The sequence below is a fragment of the Pholis gunnellus genome (genome assembly GCF_910591455.1).
Source record: "Pholis gunnellus genome assembly, chromosome: 8".
NCBI lineage: Eukaryota > Metazoa > Chordata > Actinopteri > Perciformes > Pholidae > Pholis > Pholis gunnellus.
The window spans coordinates 12,191,259-12,209,851 of NC_136534.1; the positions used below are offsets into that span (position 1 = coordinate 12,191,259).

At 42.0% G+C, this 18,593-nt stretch overlaps 1 protein-coding gene across 1 annotated transcript in view; it reads left to right on the forward strand.

The window, feature by feature from the left end:
* Positions 1-2,896: 2,896 nt before the first annotated feature.
* Positions 2,897-18,593, forward strand: part of adamts16 (ADAM metallopeptidase with thrombospondin type 1 motif, 16) — a gene marked incomplete at both ends in the record, with an annotated part of 47,735 nt that continues 32,038 nt past the window's right edge. Inside the window, 5 exons of the mRNA XM_079164106.1 lie at positions 2,897-2,986; positions 3,147-3,237; positions 5,690-6,048; positions 14,692-15,115; positions 17,759-17,961. Of these exons, the coding sequence (XP_079020232.1) occupies positions 2,897-2,986; positions 3,147-3,237; positions 5,690-6,048; positions 14,692-15,115; positions 17,759-17,961 (1,167 nt within the window). The remainder of the gene's footprint in view (positions 2,987-3,146; positions 3,238-5,689; positions 6,049-14,691; positions 15,116-17,758; positions 17,962-18,593) is intronic.

The following is an 18,593-nucleotide window of genomic DNA, read 5'->3' on the forward strand; positions in this document are numbered from 1 at the left end:
GAAAGCGCCCGGGGAGCAGTTAGGGGTTCAGCGTCTTGCTCAGGGACACTTCGGCACATGGCACGTCTCAGCCAAGGATCGATCCGGCGACCGCAACCCAGTGTGCCACTGCCGCCCCAAAACATGCTAAACATGTGCTTATCTAGTGTTGGTTGCCATGTGCCCAACTGACCCCGGTACCGGAGTCACTTGAGTTCATTTCAGACCAGTATACAGCTCAAACCCCTCCTGTAGTGAACAGTAAACCAGTAATGTTTGCAGATTGACTTGATGTAAACTGATGCACTGTATGTGTGAGAATACATGCCTCAGTGTGCGTGGAAAATACATGGGATGGAAAGAGCTCCCTTTATGAGCTTCCTTTATGAGCCAGCTCTTTGTATTTGTACTTCCACAGATGATGTTGAAGACAGGCAGTTAGGCAAATAGACAAGCTAAAAAGAAGACAGAGACAGGCAAACAGGAAGTCAGGGGTTCAGAGGTGGCAGCCAGCTCAGGGTCGTCTCTTTATTTCTCAATCTGCTGTACCTGCATACACCCCACAATGAATACTCACTAGCCTGCTGTCTGACTGTTCCAAAGTTCAAACCTCTCCAATCAGCTATGTACGTGTGCATTTGCTGAACAGATGCAAGGAACTGACTCGCACAAAAATATGTGAGCAGTATGTTTTCAGGTGCAGAGTGAGTATTGTATTGCAGTGTGTGCACAGATGTAAGCGAGTAAGGAGTGTGTGTGTGTGTGTGTGTGTGTGTATTAATGCAAGAGGAGGGGTGATATAATTTCAACAGCAGCTGACACTGTAAAGATTTCCAGCGCCTCCAAACATATGGTAGGAATTGTCTCCATGATGGCATTTTATCACTGATTAAATCCAGAACTGGCAGAAATCTGGAAGTCAGTGTTGTACATGTATCAGTTTTATAGGCTTAGAGCATAATACTCTCAGGATGATAATGTTCCTACGTTTACTTTTGCCCACTTCTTATCTGTGGGGAGTTGCATTTAGGGGAAGTTGGTCGTTTGGGTTTAGTACTACAGCATTGTCTCAGTTACTCCCGTCCTGTCTTTGAAAACACATAAATCCTTCATGTGTGGCACTATCACTCATGGCAAAGAGCATTTGCAAGATGCCTCAAACACCTCGCACACACCCTCAGGACGGAGTGTCTTAGAGAAAGTCCTGTCCCACTTTTTCACTCATGGGTAATTTATCATCGAGGTCTTCTCTCATCACTCCCTCTCTAAAATGCTGAAACATGATAATGGGGTTTTCTTTTCTTATCTCAAACTAAATGGGTGTCTTTTAACCGTCCTTGATACCTGAACCTGTGACTAAGACCCATCAGCTTTGTTCCTGTTGAATCCCAACAAAATAAGTGTTTATTTGTTAGAATTGTAAGATTCCTATCTGCATGTTTCAGCTTTGTTGAAATGAATTAAACTCAATTAAATTCAATTTATTTTTTACAGCCGAAAATCACAAATTTGCCTCAAAGGGCTTGACAATCAGTACACATACGACATCCTCTTTCCCAGGACCCTCGCATCGGTAAATGAAACCTTTACAAATCCATTGCCCACTGACACTTGTGGAACAGGAATTTAAAACACCAGCTTGCTTACAATCACTTCTGATTCCTTTCACTCTGATCCAGATATTCTGACTTAGTGCCAAAAAGATCAAACTGTAAACCGTCACACATTTATTTCTCCTGCAGCACAGCAGAACACTCATCTGGTTTTCTTTTGGGAGGATGAAATGCTCCAGAATATGAAACAAGCACTCCCGACCCTTTGGCTCCCACACTCCTAAGCACTTCCATGAATGATTGTGGGGAGTTCAGAAGTGTTGGCGCGCTGCCTATCAGTGCAGCTGCGGAATACGGGAGAGATGGGAGAATGACGAGCGGATTAAAGGGGTTCAATGGTTAAATCCCAGACAGAAATCCATCACAAATTACTGATTACCTGCTTCGGGGTGTAATCTCCACATCACGTTTGGGTTACAAAAACCAGACTACTGAATTAAAACAAATATTATCATGTCTACTTTGAAATGCATCATCAATTTAAAACTACCTGATGTGGAACTACCCTTGTTATTGCAGTCTCCTCACAGTGCAATGTAATTAGGCTAATTCATTGCCCTGCTAGCAAAGCGAAACACTGGTTTCTCCTTTTTTTATCACACACTGACTCTCTTCCTTTCACACACATCTCTGCAACCTGAGAGATGGACACAAACCCCATCTCTCAGCACTAGGTGTCAAATGTGATTGGCTACAGGCTATATCCCCCCCCCCCCCCCCCACACACACACACACTCCTCAAAACACACACACACACACACACACACAGTACGCCTTGCCTTGCCTGCAGTGCTCCCTCGACAGGCTCCCGGAGGGGGGTGGGGGGAGAGAACAGTGCGACTTGCATAGAAGTCTGCTATTGCCAAGACGGGACGCAGCCTATTTAAGACAATCACATGATTTCACTGGGAGTCAAAATGGTCCGCGGGGGTCACTGGGTAGAGAGAGAGAGGCAGCGGCAGAGAGAGCGTGTGTGTTAAAGAGAGAGGGAGACTTTGGATACTGTTCGGACTGTATGAGTGGAAGGGAAAAGAATATGACTTGCCGGGAGGGAAGACTTGAGTTCAAGCGATTTGCCGCGTCGGAATACTGCGCTTCTAGAAAATGAACGGAAACCGAAGTGGCACAAAGTCTGAAGAAGTCTGCATCTGACACCCGTTGACCACGGGTTCTGCAGAGCTGCTTCGGCTGCAGTTGGATTTATTTATTTCATCTATTTAAGCTCTTTGGATTGCTGGCGAGTGGCCAAGTGGTGTGACTTATAGGCTTCAGTTTGTGCGTGAAGGTGACCCGCAGTCGCAGAGATGGCTTTCCTACGGATTTGTGCAGAGTGGAGAACCTCGACGCGGCCGCTGCTCGTTTTTCATCTCTTTTGCTTTTTCACGCTGAGTAAAGTAAGTCAGTTGCATTATCTCCGCTGCGCCTGTACGCACATGCATGCAGAGCTCATAAAGTTGTCAACACTTCAAATGACAGAGAGCCGAGTTATTTGCCATGATATTTTGCAAGATAGGCCAAACAGTCCAAGTCATATTTACGTCTCCTTCCTTGCAGAGCGTGCTTTTGAATAATGGTGCCAACAGTGTCGATTCTCGCCGAGAAGCGTCGGCCCTGCTCCGGTCTCTCAATTTACCTCAACATACAGGTATGTCAAGTGTTGAACAGAGCGTCTTGCAGATTTCATCAGTGTTTCCACGACCATTTGTGTTGTGTGTGGGAGAGTGCATTATGATCCGCTGGATTAGGTTTTACTTTTCAGTACAATGAGATGAAAAGTAAAATCATCCACTGCATCCCTCCAACGGCCGGCAGCATCAAGCAGCGCTCACCTGCGCGGTGTGTTGCCTCTCTTCACCGCTGGGGGGCGACCTGCACCCTGACACGGAGCCATCAGTGTCCGCAGCAGCAGGGGAGCTCAAATCGGGGTCCAATGCAAAAACAATGATGATTTGATTTGCATGTGCAAAAACAAAAGTATCAATAGGTGACATTATTCTAGTTGCTTAGTAGCACAATGAAAATGCCTCCCTCATATGTTTGCACACCAGAGTCCCCAAAGCCTCATTGAAGGCCTGCTATAGCTGCAGCAATTAGTGCAAGCAGCCGAGTGCAAGACATTCATCTGTTCTTTGTTTCGTGGATCCAACCCCATGTGGTGTGCTGAGTCAGCAACTGCTTTGGCTGTACATTCTCCTTCAGATCCTTTGTTTTTTGTTGTTGTTTTTTTTTCAGTTTCCATGAAAAGCAGACACGTAAACAAATAAACATCAAAACTCCTCTCCCTGGGCACATGTGGAGATGATCTGAAACAGAATTGAGGGGAAGCCCTTACTTCTGTTTCAGATCATCTCCAGCCAGCACAACTATTGCTCAGTATTAATGTGTTTAACATCCATACAGCTATGTCAGAGCGGGTGAGGAAAGACTTCACATGTTCAATCTTTTGTTGAGTTTAAGCCAAAGCACCCATTGGTTGGACCTTCTATCAGTACTAATGGCACTCAGGAGCCACTAAACCAACAAAGTAGCCACCACAGGATCTTGTCTCGGTCCATCAGACAAGGTGTGTGTGTGTGTGTGTGTGTGTGTGAATGCTCTGTTCCCGCAGACTCTGTGTTTGTATACTGTCAGACATGGGTCACTGCAGCTGTTTTTTGAGTTAGGGCGGAACAAACACAGTTGACGAGGTGAAAATGTGTGTTGGGGGTAGGTGGACAAAACGCCAAAGATAGAGAACACAATTTTCTGGTTTTGCCTAAGTGCTTCGGTGCCTGCACAGAAAATGCTTGAGACTTAAAGTATGTGTTTGCTCTTCGCAGTCCTGTAACTCTCTGGCCATGTCTCCATTGTAACACTTTAGGGTTGGAGGTTGGCTTCCCACTGTGGCCATCCAAGCTAAAACGTATGCAGTCATGGTACTGCAAGGTGCCTTAAATAAATGCATCCACTAATAAGCATGTGTCCTGTTGTGGGTTAGGGGCTTTACGTCTGCCTCAAGATGCACCAAATAGCCAAGTTCAAACCTCAGGCATGCACACTGCCAGTGGTGATACGCTGTCTGTCACCCTGAATGTTTCTCCCACTGCCAAAACATGTCTGTCTCTGTGCTATATTTACTCATTATTCGGGCTGGTCATACTATACAGTAACAGAGACTGGCTCTTGTTGGCTCTAAGCACAAGGTTGCTGTTATTTTTGTGCACTTAAAGCTGATAAAGTGACCACGTATCATTTTCCCATGGTAAGACTGAACACATTACAACACTGTAACAAGATCAACTGTTCACTGTTGTATTTGTTTGCTTGGAGGTTACACATAGACCCAAAGTGTACCAAGCACCAGGCCCCGTCTATAAGATCTCACCGCAGTAACAAAAGTTAGTGTATAGTTTCTCCCAGCATCGGTTAGGCTGAAACTAATTCACACTTTCAATTGATTTTATTGCATTTTTAAAAAACAAGCATGTAAAACAAGTGATCTCCAAAACCCTAAAGACAATGACAAAGCAGGTCATAGTAGGTAGCGGCGTCTGCTGTCATGATTTCCTCTGGAAAACCAATTCCGATGCAGCTGAAGGAGTCAGCTACTCTTTGGATTTGACCCTTGGAGAAAAGCCTGTTTCTGTGGCCACAAAGCCATTAGACATTTAAGTGGTCTAGAAGGCCAGGTCTGTGACCTGCCACCATTTCCCTTTATGACCTGCAGTTATTCAGCCCAAGCTGTAGTAAAAATCTGTAGTAAAACACAAGGTCAAACATGATTCACTCTTAGCTGAAGGGACTGTGTTGGAATTGTCTAAAATCCTTCCTTTTCTTGTAACTCTGTCTTGACCCTGCCAGCAAAAGTATATGAGGCAGGTCAAGGAAATTTTACAAATGGAAAAGGTTGTAGTTTTCATTCAGACCATGATGCAACCAAGGTAGCAGCTGACACAGCATGCTCTTTATCACGGTGAATGATGTTGACAGAGGAAATTAGTTAAAGTACCGAGCACATGGACAATGTGTTGCATCGAAACTTTGCCAACATCCAATAATCTTCTGCTCTTTGATTTTTTGTTCCTTTCTCTCCCTGCCTTCCTTTATCTCTCATCCAGAATATGAGATTGTATCTCCCTATGAGGTCGACCACCAAGGCGTTTACATCTCTCACGAAGTTGTCCACAACCAGCGCAGAAGGCGACGCAGATCCTTGACTCCAGGTGCTGGCTCATCAAAAGCCGACGGCGGCAGCGAAAGGGTCCACTTCCGACTGAGTGGCTTGGGGCAGGACTTCCACATGGAGCTGAGGGAGGCCTCAGAGAGCCTGATTGCACCTGGCTTCACCATCCAGGTCCTGGGAAAGAACGGCACAAAGAGCCTGAGGGCCTACCACCAGGACGACCTCTGCTTTTACCAGGGGTCGCTGAGGTCAAAGGTCAACTCCTCTGTGGCATTGTCAACATGCACGGGGATGGTGAGTCTGAACATGCATGAGTCGAGTTGCGGGAGGATTTGGATGAGATGGGGGGGAGTAGATGAGTCAGATGTGGGCTGGTGTGCATCAGTGAAAAAAGACTACAGGGTCTGTTCATTGAAATGTTTTTTTTTAAATGTTTAATTATTTTTGGCAGCATTTGGATTGATCTACCAAGTGAGCACTGTAATAGCATTCACTGTCCTAGAAGAAGTAGTCAGCAGTGGAGCCAAATTTAAGAAATCTAGCTCATCCTGGGACCACTGATAATATTAACACAGCATTAGTGTTCGTGTCACGCTGAATCAGCGTAGAGAGGTAGAAGTGCATTACTGAAAGCAATACATAACGTGAAATGTAAGATATTAGACACCAGATGCAAATCAGATGACACTGATCTAAAGGAAAGAGTGACAATATTATGGTGGTAGTTCATCTTCATATTTAGCACATTATACTGTTTGATCAGCTCAGTATTTTATGAGGCTCTCAAATCACGAAGCAATAACGTTTGCAGATCTAACAGCTTGCACCATCAAAGACATTGGTGTTGAGATGATCAGCTCATAACAGAAGCACATGGTGTTTTTGTGTTGGATTGAAGTGTTTGAACTAAAGACGAGCTCTGTATTTGTTCTAGGGGTGTTCAAAAGTAATTTTATTTTAGTTTCAACCATGCTTAATGTTATGCATCCAACTTGTCTCCGATAAAAGTTGTTAATAATATGTTGGCTGAATGTACTAAATGTACAAACGCTAATTAGTACACCCAGAATTTTTTTTGTTCTGTGAAGAAAGCTTGCTGGATTTCAGTTCTTGCCTTGGTGGTCCTCCCCTTCTGTAAAGGAAACATTATTGTGAGAATGACATTAAGTAAGCCGAAGTGAAGCAGGCCCAGCCCAGTAAGACCACACTAGCCCTCTTAGCAGCCTGGACTCTAGAGAACAAAGCACTTTATGAGTACAAACTAATCCGTTCAGTCTTGGACTCACATACACATGTATTCATTTATAACCAAACAATCACTGGAAACAGCGAGCAGCAACTGGGAAGCAAGAAGACAAAACTCCTCTAATGTTACTTTTTTGCACTTAAATGTGAGTGCAATCTTGCAGTTGATGGATTGAAAAAGTCTTGAGAACGTTCAAGCTTGTGGACATATAAGCTTTGAATCTGGAGGACCTTGTTACAGCAGAAAAGAAAATGAAATAGTCTCAAATTTGCCATCTTTTCACAGTTTTAACCAAACAAATGCTTTAAAAACTAGTATGACCTCTTTCACTTCAGCATAGCTTTTCAGTTTTTTTAAATACGATAAATTCCTGGACTGTCTTTGCTGGTTTGCCGTTTATATTTTCATCTCAGAGGTCCATTGCTGTGTCTGAGAATCGCCCTCTGAAAGTTCAGAGGATGGCTTATCTCCTGGGATTCTTCTTCTGTGTGTGTGTGCATGTGTGTGTGTGTGTGTGTGTGTGTGTGTGTGTGTGTGTGTGTGTGTGTGTGTGTGTGTGTGTGTGTGTGCGCATGTATTTCAGACCAGATCCCAATGAAAGATTCAGCCAAAAGGTCCAGGGTTGCACAGACTGTAAATGTGGTTCTCACGTCTGAGGCTGGTTAGGATGGACTGGGTCAATGCATCAATGAGAATTTGACTTTTTCTAATGTGAATTACGGAATTGCAAAGCTACATCAGAACACAATGATATTTAGGATCCTGGGAATGCCAAAGACAGTTACCATTTTTCAAAAAAGGGCATATTTTATACCAAAACACATTCACAACATGACCTGAATACTGAATATTGTATGACTTTTTACATTCATATCTTTCTTACCATTCTATCACTGATTATGTGTAGTATTCATCTAGCTGCAGCACCAACCTGGTTATGCATTGAAAAAGGTTTCTTTGATGATCTGACTGTGTACTTGTGATCCAGATGTTCCAGATTTCTGGTCAAACGACAACTGGTCAAAACTTGGTAACAAATTCACTATGCCACCTGAGCCCTCGTAGGAGACCTTGCACTTTGGTCAAGTTCCTATTGGCAGGAGGCAGGTAAATATTGACCATAGGAACTCAGATCAATCGCAATATCAGTGAGAGCACCAACTGCAGCGTGATACGATTACATCATTCCATCACCCTCATTAGCTCCGTAATTGTTTGAGACATTTTACTTACCAAGGCAATAGTGTGTTCAGAGCAGACCCTGACCTAGACTGACCATAACATTCAACAGGAACATCTTGTTTCTTTTTGTTAACATATGTCATTGTGTTTATTTATGCAGCTTGGGTTGTTCGTTGAGTGTGATTGTGTTGTATTAAGTCTCTTTAAACAAATAGGGAAAATTCCTCGTTTCGTTCTACATCGATGTTGCTATTTCATTTATCAAGATAGATAGTACTCAGGGAGATATTGTAAACTCACATTCTCTGCATTGCTTCAATTGCAGTGGTTGTTGTAAACAATGGATCATTTAATATTAAAAAAATGCTTTTTTGTTAATATGTATGTGTTTGACTCTTACACACTGTCTGTTTCCTTGGCCTTGCCAGTAAAGGCAGAGATAGATAAAGAAAGAAAGACTGAGAGAAGGATAACAAATCTATACCTTCAAGATGTAGGCTGTGCGGGTCATTGTTCCCTCCTGGCATTTTGAAGTGCTGAAAACCCCCTTGTAAGGAGTGTTACGTTGTAAAGCTTATGCATGAATTGCCTTTTCAACTCCTCTGGCAGCGCATTTAGCGGTTAGCCTTGCTTTGATGACAGTAGAGGGTTCAACCATAAAAGTCTTGTACTTACAAGCAAGGAATTGGTGGAATAAAAGAAGCAGGCCAATCCCACGACTCTGTTCACCAGCCAAATGGTTTGAGACTCAGTGACACACATGTGGAAGGGGAGATCATAAAGCTCGGTCCCTCTCTGTGTCGACTTTATGCTGCAGCATAATCCTCTGTAGTCTGGCTTTTATGGGGGTGAGGGAGTTGAGGGGTGAGTAGAGTGCCATGCAGGCATTGTTTAACACCAATATTCTCCAATATATGACATCTTGTGTGATCAGACAACCACTAAAACACTTACCTGCTTACTTCTATTACTTTATTATTACGATCTAAATGTACTTCCTACTTTATATTGAGCTTCACATACATCAGTATCTGTTTGTCTAATCTAACTTTACTCAGACTTCTAATGCACACCTTTCTTTTGTACCAAAGTGAAATGCTAAGCGTCTTCCCACTACAAATCACTTGGAGGTCATGTGTTTTCCTCTTGTAAAAGGTCGGGTGTGTTTCTTGCCTCAGGCCTAGTAGAAGTGATAATAATAGAATGTTGTGCTCTCGTCCCACCTCTGGGATTTCCAAGAATATATGAGGGATGGTCTATTGATGTGATGATGCTTTGAAAAGCAGCCAGAGTGGTCTTGGCAGGTTGCTATAATCAATTTTCAATCCACACAGTTTTTTAATTAGCTCACATCAATATTGTTTTGTCAGTCATACAAAGTAGATTAGGCATTGAGTCATATGCATATGTCTCACAGGCTGGGATTAAGTCAGTTTGGAACATTTGTTTTTTCCAAATTGATATAAATCTAGTTAGTGTAATGTGTTCTGGGCAGCTGGCCAACAGATGACTAAGATACGTCGTGAAGTGACATCGCTAATTGATTCAGGAATGGTGTCTAGTGCTGAAGTGCAATGTCAGAGTACCATTTCCAATTTTCCAATATGCCCTGTCAACATTGTGCCAAAGTTTTAATGTGCCATCAACTGCTAGAAATGTTGCCATCATGGAACCAGTTTGCATGCACCAAACACAGTCAAGAGAAAAGTTGAAAAGAAACGTAAGGTTGTTTGGAAATTTGCTTTTGAATAATAGATTTGTGACCGCAACTTCCTGCACTTGTTTTTAAAAAGCTTAAATTATTGTGTTGTTGTGTTTTGTGTTTTGGTTGCAATACAGAAAACTAAGGGTTGTTTATATAAATCTGACCCTTATTATTCGCTTGTGCTTGCACTGAAATAAAAATCAAGCTTTGACCAAAAAGTGAGTAATAAATATGAACTCTAAGTAAGTATAGCAGTAGCTGTTCGGTCTCTTTTGGTCTCCATTAAGGGGAGCAACTAAAAGAGAGGTAGGCAGAAGGAAGGAGAGAACCATACACTACTCACCGTCAGGTGCACCTTGTAATGCACTGAATGCTTCCCCCCCTCAGTTCCGTTTTCCTACCCACCCCTCCTTTCCTGTCGCTGCTTGTCTGGATGCGTCTGACTCCAAAGAGTCCAGCTGTTTACGCCCTCCCAAGTAGTGTTTCAGCATTTTATGACTGCTATTTCCACCTCGTAGAGCGAAGTGTGTAATCTGATAACTTTGGCTATTTAGGAAAGGCATAGTGACTTGCATAGACACACATACTCTGAGGAAGTAGCGGGCGCATGTTGTTCTGTGTGACACCAGGCTTAAGTTTAAAGACTGTGCAGAGTTTACAGGCTAAAGACATCATACAAAGATTATCTGAGGGGTATGTTTGCTTTTAAGATTAGGAAGACAAAGAGGATGCATGTTGCTTTGTTTCAGACAAAACACATTTTAAATTCATTGTACATACAGTATGCTGCTGTTACATATGGTTTTCTGTACAATGTGTAGTCTGGTTTCTGCCTATAAAGCTGGTTCTGCACACTAGATAAAACATTTCCATCCTTTAGAAGAACACAGAACCTACCAACACAAGTTAAATAATACAATATACACATCTGGATTAAATATCTGAAGCACAGGACAAAAGCACAAAGACAGAATTCATTTAACAATAAGGGGCATTGATCTAACTTGAGGGGTAGCATTCCATCCAGTCAGTGTGGCAGCAAACGTAGATGAGAGGAAACAAGAGGGTGTGTGGAGACACGTGCATCTTGTTATGATGGAGCCTCAAACACAAGCCATACCAGTAGCACATCCCTGAGCATGAAAACCCTTAATTTGACAGCAACTTTAATCAGGAACCAAAATGTAAGGAGATAAGGGTTGTTTGACACACATTTGAAGCTGTATGGAAATGGACAGTTGTCATATTGCAGGGAGATGGAATCGTGGATCTACTTCTATTTCATAACATACATCCTCATGTACAGTATGTAGAGTTGGCAGTATGCGGTTGAAAATGAGTTTACGCAGTAATCTCGATAAATCCCTTATTTTGCTGAGGAGGGACCCCGGAATTGGAGCATCATCATGGACCCTTGAAGAACTCCGGAGTCAGTGAATCAAACAAATGAAAAACTTGCATGTGCATGTGGTGCTGAAAGAGAAGAGACAGAAGTGGCAGTCAGAGAGTGGACATTGTCACCATGAAATTCAGTCATAGCTGTCATGACATTCATGTCTGGTGACCTCCCTCAAGTGGAATTGTTACAAAGGCTTTGGCTCAAGTTGCAGACTTTTTTTACTACCTCTGCATGATTCCACTTTGATAGTTTACTCTGATACTTTGAATAGTTAAGTGCCGTATGCAGATACAGTATATACAACAGCGAAAGCAAAGCCATGTTTGGTCATTTCAGTTGGAAATAAGCCTACTGTAAGTATTACAGCTCTGCACATATCTTCACAGTAAATGCACCGTTCTTCGTAAGACGGAATGTCAGCCAGATTACCCTGTCAACTCCAGACTACTCTTTGATATACATCAGAACATGATAGTTTCTATAACAACACTTAACTAAACAGTCCAGTCCAGAGGCTGCAGGTGTAAGTCATACGATTTTTTCTTTCCATCATGGATTTCCTCTTCTTTATCTGTCCCAGCTCATCTTACTGCCTTTGGAATGAGCTGACCAAAAATAACCCCTCATGACAAAAACAACCTTTCATTCTCCTCCTCCAATACCTTCACCTCTTTACTGTTAGAATCAAGATACCAAATCACCAGAAACCTTTTTCTTCGCTATCACATGGCCCTTATTTTCCACGGAGAGCTGCCTCAGCTCCACACAAATGCCCCAATGCTCAACCCCCAAAAAGCACCCACCCTGGCAGACTAAGTACTGAGCATGTGAAATTTTCAAAGTTGACAGCAGTTCAGGTCAGAGGCCTCACCGTGCCATGGAACCAAATTATGACAATCGCCTGTGATTACACAGCGCCGGGGCGGGTGCCATGTGGATGACAGGATCATGCACAGGTTGTCACATGTGATTGTAACCAACGATCCAGGCCGGGGTTCCCGGCAAGGCTTATTTTGTGACCGTTGGTAATCCAGTTATAGTGGAAGGTGGTAATGCATTAGCAAGTCTCTCTCTTCTTTTTGTCTCCTTTTCTCAATAATTGATCCCACACCCTCTTCTTTCTTATTCCCCAAAGAAAACTGGTGTATATCAGGGTCAATTGTTTCCTAGAATTGGTTGCAACATTGTCAAGTGGAAAACCACAGCTGCACTTTTTGGGTGTAGAAATGACAGTGCTGTGTTGTGAGTTGCTGATGTAGAAAAACATGCACCCTTGAGGACTTCACTGTGAAGATTCATTGTTTTTTTTAAGGGGCCTAAAAGATTGTATTCAACTCAATAAGTACTGGGCCAAAAAGTGTGTTTCCGGCTGTAAATTATGTCTCTGAATACATTTCTGTGTCGCTGTTTGGGGTTGTCATTTGTCTGTCAAATACCAGTTTCTGTACGGTGGGAGATGATCATTATCTGACGCAGAAACACCTGTAAACAACAACTGCTCTCCACTTGTAGCAAGGGCATAAAAGTTAACAATGGGATTTGAGCAGGCGCTCCCCACATAGTAGCCCACATTTGACAATAAACTGATATGAATTCCTTGGACTTCAGGAGTCAAACAGATGCATGCAACATTTTGAAATGTCTTTGTTCTCTTTTTGCTGTTGGATTAATCAAAGTCGGATGAATATTGTTTTACAACATTTGAGAGACTAAGCCAATTTGGCTGCTGTAGAACCAATAATATCATATTCGTAAGATAATTGCACGATAACTCTCTTTTGCCACACTATGTGATGAAAGCTGTACGCTCCACAGCCATTGCAGTCACAGTTTACACATCTGTGTCTGTGTTGGCTTGTATTCACAGAGGTCATCATTTTAAACCTCAGTGCTTAATACAGTTGCAGCATTTTCCAAGGACTCTGTTCCACTGGTTTCCTGATCTGTGGTTGAAAGGCTGCGGTAGTAAGGGATGACGAAATGGGGAAAAATCAGTTGTGGAAATCATTGTAGCAACATCAAACACATCAGATGGACTGATGAAATGCAACATGAGACTTGAATGCACACACAGGTGTGCACAAATCTGTGCATTCACACAGACAGACATTCAGTTGCACATGGATAATCTCTGTCTTTCCAGCTTCCACGCTCACCAATTTTTGTCCCGCATACACACATCCCCTTTGTACTGTGTTGATACAGGCATTCACACATATGCATACACGCTGACCCTGGGCCAGACACAGCCTCACGACTGCCACTGTGTCAGCCTGTTTCTGTCAGCCAAGGACCTCACACTCCACTCCCAGTGAAGAAAAAAAAACGTGAGTCAATTAAACGTATTTTAGGGAAACTACTTTTTCTGCCAAGAACAGTTACAGTCCAAACACTCTGTGCCAGTTGACTGTCAACACAGATGTGGTGCATGTTTGGAGAGACTGAGAGAGACAAAGAGAGGCAGAGACCAAGTAATCTCCAAGGAAAAGTATCTGTCTCCTTCTCAAAGAGACAGAGACAGACTAAGTTAGAGAGAGAATAAGGTCAACCCAAGAAAACCTGTGCTGAACCTTTACAGATTTATAATAGGCTTTCCTATAACTTATCCCCTAAAATCGAAAGCATAAGGCACTGGTACTTAAAGTGGGGCCTCTGTAACAGCACTTTCACAGAGTGAGAAGTATTCATTACATTTAAGAACGTACTTTTAAAAAAGATTTGTTACACTTCATATTTAGATAAAACTTTGGATATTTATATTTCCTAGATTTCTAATACCCATGCATACTAAAGTAATGAATAGAGTATGTATAGAGTGAGTAAGTAATATAGACTTTGAGAACTGTGAGCGTATACATTGTTTACAAGAGTGATGCCACCTCCTTTCATCCTCACATCAGCTCTTTTGTTTGAAACTCTTTCTATCTGACCAAGTCTTATTTAGATTTTGCTGAGATAATGTCTGAAGCTGAACAGCAAAACAGATGTTGAACATGAAGAAACACGGCCAGTAATTGAGCCTCGCAGAGGTTTGGGGGGGGTCAGGTTCGCAGTGACCCCAGAGTAAAATCTTGACTAATTGCTGACAGAGACAGATTGGAAAGCTAAGCGGATAGCTGGAGAAGGGTAGTATTCTGTTCATTGGTAATAATACGACTGGGGCCCTATAGGCTACTTTTTGAGTGGAGAACGTGTCAGCTGTTGAGGTGTTGGACACCAACAATATACTCCACAAGTCAATTTTAAATATGTTTTGACACAAGTACAGCTACTTGAATTAAGGATGAGAAAGTAGGTATAAAAAGTCAAACATTCTGCAAAATAAAGCATATTTTTGCCCATGCTAAATAGACCCTAAAGAGCCAGCACTGTAAAGCTAACAGGACTTTTCTGTTTTGCCTCTAGTCAGGTTTGATCAGAACACAGGATGCAGACTATTTTCTGAGACCCGTGTCCCACCGCCTGGCCCAGAGAGGGAACTTCACAGCACCCTCCAATCATCAGCCACACATCCTCTACAAGAGCGAGAGGGACTCCCGTACAGAGCAGAGAGGTCACGACCCTCGGGTGCTTCAGAAGAGATCCCCAGATTCAACTCATCACAAATCACAGGGACACTTTGTCACCAAGAGATCCACAAACTCACAGGCAGACCCCACCACCTACAGCACAGTTCATGAAGATCAACAAGGTGACATCAGTCACGGTGACCAGATGGAGCATCGTGACAGTGGTGACAGTGGCCATCACCGCAGCAGCCATCTCCATGAGAATGACCACAGGCATGGGGAGAAGCAGAGGCAACACTTCTGCGGGAGACGGAAGAAATGTATGTAAGGGCAATTTCTCATTCTAATCCACGCGTAGCATGCAGTGTTATTATAAACTGCCCTCTCATATACCACTCTCATCTTCATGTTGAGATGCATTAAACAGTCCTGTAACTGCGTCCCATGCATAAATCAAAAACAGGAAGACAGTGTTCTTTAGTTTTCTATTTACATTCTACAAATCAAAGGAGGCTCTTAGGACATAAAGATGAGTAGAACATTGCAGGAACCCTGTTTTGCACTGACGTCTTTTTATATGTTTCAACAACTCAGTTTTTGAATGAGGTTAATCTTACTCACCTATATTCTCCCACCTAAGGGATAATTGCCTCCTTTGGATATTGCTTTGTACTTTAACTCATAAACCTAGATTATGTGACATGTTTTGTTCTGGAAAATGTCATGTAGTCATTTTGCCCTTTCCAATCCCTCAAATGAAAATGGTTAACCTAAGAATGCTCCCACCTGGACATATGTCTCACGTTGCACTTTTTATGCAGTATAATAATAATCTTCACTTTCCAGATATAACTAAATTAGTGGTTTGAACTCAAAAAAGTGAAGCCACATTTCAAAGAATTATCACATCACTTCATAGAGAAAAGAAAAAAGATTGACATATGATAACAATTATATTTGTTGACATGTACGGTTAAATATGTTCGCAGATAGCCTCTAAGGTGTTGGATGGTGTGAGAGAAGCACACCATTCATGTGTTGCCATATTAATGTTATTGACATAAATGCCTGTTATCATATATTCACTTAGTGCTTCATAAATTCACTAGTACTTACAGTATTCATGGACTAAAAACAACACATGGTGCATCATTTGCAACACAAGATTAGAACTAGCACATTCTGTGCTAACTTGCTGTCATTAACACGTCATTAGCCCCTGCTGTGTTAAATAGAGAGAACAAGATGTGTATTTTTGCTGACTTAACAAGAAGCTACATTATAAATCCATACTGCTTTTTTTTTTTTTGAGCTGACAGCATTTCTGACTTATCAGTCATTTTATAACTGAGTTACTAAGATGTTGTAACCTTTGAACACAACGCTAAATCAACATGTTTGGTACATTTCCATGAAAAAGGATCCTGAGCTTTCTGTGAAGGTTTCGATTTGTTTTTCACGTGATGACTAATGTTTCTTCTGAAGAATATTATCTCAATCTCTATTGACATTCGTGACGTGACCCGTGAAAGGTCAAGGGAAATGTTTTATTTTCACTTGACACTGTGACAAATGTTTGCTCTCAAGGAATTACCACAAGATCAGTTAACATTGCTCGTGTCACAGGGGTCATTTGAAAGAGAGCAGGCAAGGATTGGACTGGTACCACCAGCAGAACCCCAGCTGTCTGTTCCCTGGGAAAACACGATGATGTTTACATTCCCATAGCATGACATCACTGAACACCTGTGCCATGTTTTAGTCAAATAGGCACATAGGTCGCTCACCTGCTGTCCGCCTACATAAGCAAACTTTCTAGCCTTTATAGTTTATCGCAGCCAAGCAGTGAACGTTTTGATGACCTGGAAACGTAGATGAAAAGATTTGAGGTGATAATGTCACAAGCTACATTCGTTTTAGGCTGTGCTTATCTTTGACTTGTGAGTGCTGTTGAGAAGTGAGGATGAATGTTTGACGGGTTCCCAAAGGCGACACAGCTTTCAAAAGGAGAGTCAAAAACAGGGCAGAGCTGGGAATTTGATGTCAAGATTAAGTGTGTGTTTTTTTGAGTCACATGGTCACTTAACAAAGCACTGATAAGTTTTCACAATAAGCTTGTATTGTGAATTCATCGCGATTTACGTCATAATGTTTTAATAATACAGCTTCCTTTTTGAGGAAAAACAGCTTATCTTATTTGTGACACGCTGACATAACATTCAAAATTACCTTCATTAACGATGTTTGTAAAGTGGTTAAAAACAGAGATAAGCTAGTACATGAATTGAATTTACTACTCGTAATGAATTAAGAATTGGCCCTTGTCCATCATTATCGCATTTTCTGTTACGTCTACAGAATATCAAATTTCTCAGAGATCTCTTTGATGGATTGGCTTTTATTAATGTCAAGGTAATGTCAACGTAAAGCTTTTATATAGCAGTTGCATATGAGAACATTTGACTCGCTAGCTGCTGCTAATGTACAACCACATACTGTGGTTTCACACTTGACTTAATAGCAGCAACAAAAAAACAACTCAGTTTGCAGTTTATCCATGACACCAGTTCATGAAAGTGAGAGTATAGTTAATCATCCATAATGGCTGTCAGCTACTTGCCAGAATCGCTGGTTAACACTCACAAGCGAAGTTGGCCAATTGGACAATGGCTATAGGTTCATTTCATATTGCAACACATATAATCAGCTGTCGGAAGGAAGGATTGTATATCTATAATGGACGTCATAACCGCCTTTAACTTGTTATTATATGCGCTTTTGTTTATTGCTTTTATCAATCATTTAGATCCCACTATACTCAATGTGATTCATGTTGACTCTGTAGCCACAGTGTGCGTCATTCAGTTTCATTCAGTTTGTTTTGTAGTTATAGTTGTTATATTTTTTTGTTTCAAAACGGTTATTTGGTTCACTCCCTTTATTCTGCATCCTGTTCTATTCAGACATGCCCAAACCTCCGGAAGAGGATGCCTTTATACTTCCAGATGAGTACAAGTTCATCCTGAGGAACAAAAGAGCGGTGCCAATGAAGAACCAGGCCAATCAGAAGCTCAATGTGGAGACGCTGGTGGTGGTGGACAGGAAGATGATGGACAACCACGGTCACGAGAACATTACCACTTATGTTCTTACTGTGCTTAATATGGTGAGGGAATCCGACTCATAGGAGCCAAAAGAAAAGGTGTGACACTTTGTGTTAAGTACCAATTAGCAAATATTAGCATGCTAACACGCTACTCTAAGAACATGGTAAACATTAAACCTGCTAAACATCAGCGTGTTGACAAAATGTCATTGTGAGCATGTTAGCATGCTGATGTTAGCGTTTAGCTCGATACCACTCTCCCAGAGCTGCTAGCATGGCCTACTCAATCTTAATCTTATGAAAAAGAAACGTGATATGATTTTCTAGCTACGCTTTGTCTTTATGCAAGGAAGAGAATCTTGCTATGCATCAAACATATATGTCGAGAAGTGGATTTGACATAACAACAAAGTCTATTATTTAGCAGTGGCATATTTCCTCTCATCACACAAAGTTTTGGCCTGGATCAGCAGAGATTGATTTGGAAGCCATACATGAATTCATTTGAAGTTTGCCATAGCTTTGTGTTTAGTGACTTGACACCCCTGTCTTCCATTCTCACTTATCAGAAAGAGCACATCTAAAAACATGAAACTGATATCTGGGTGAGATCATCGCCACAGTGTCCGCCCGTCCCTCTCAGCTGATCCGCAAGCAAATTCCGTCACGGTCGTTTTGCTACTTAATGACTG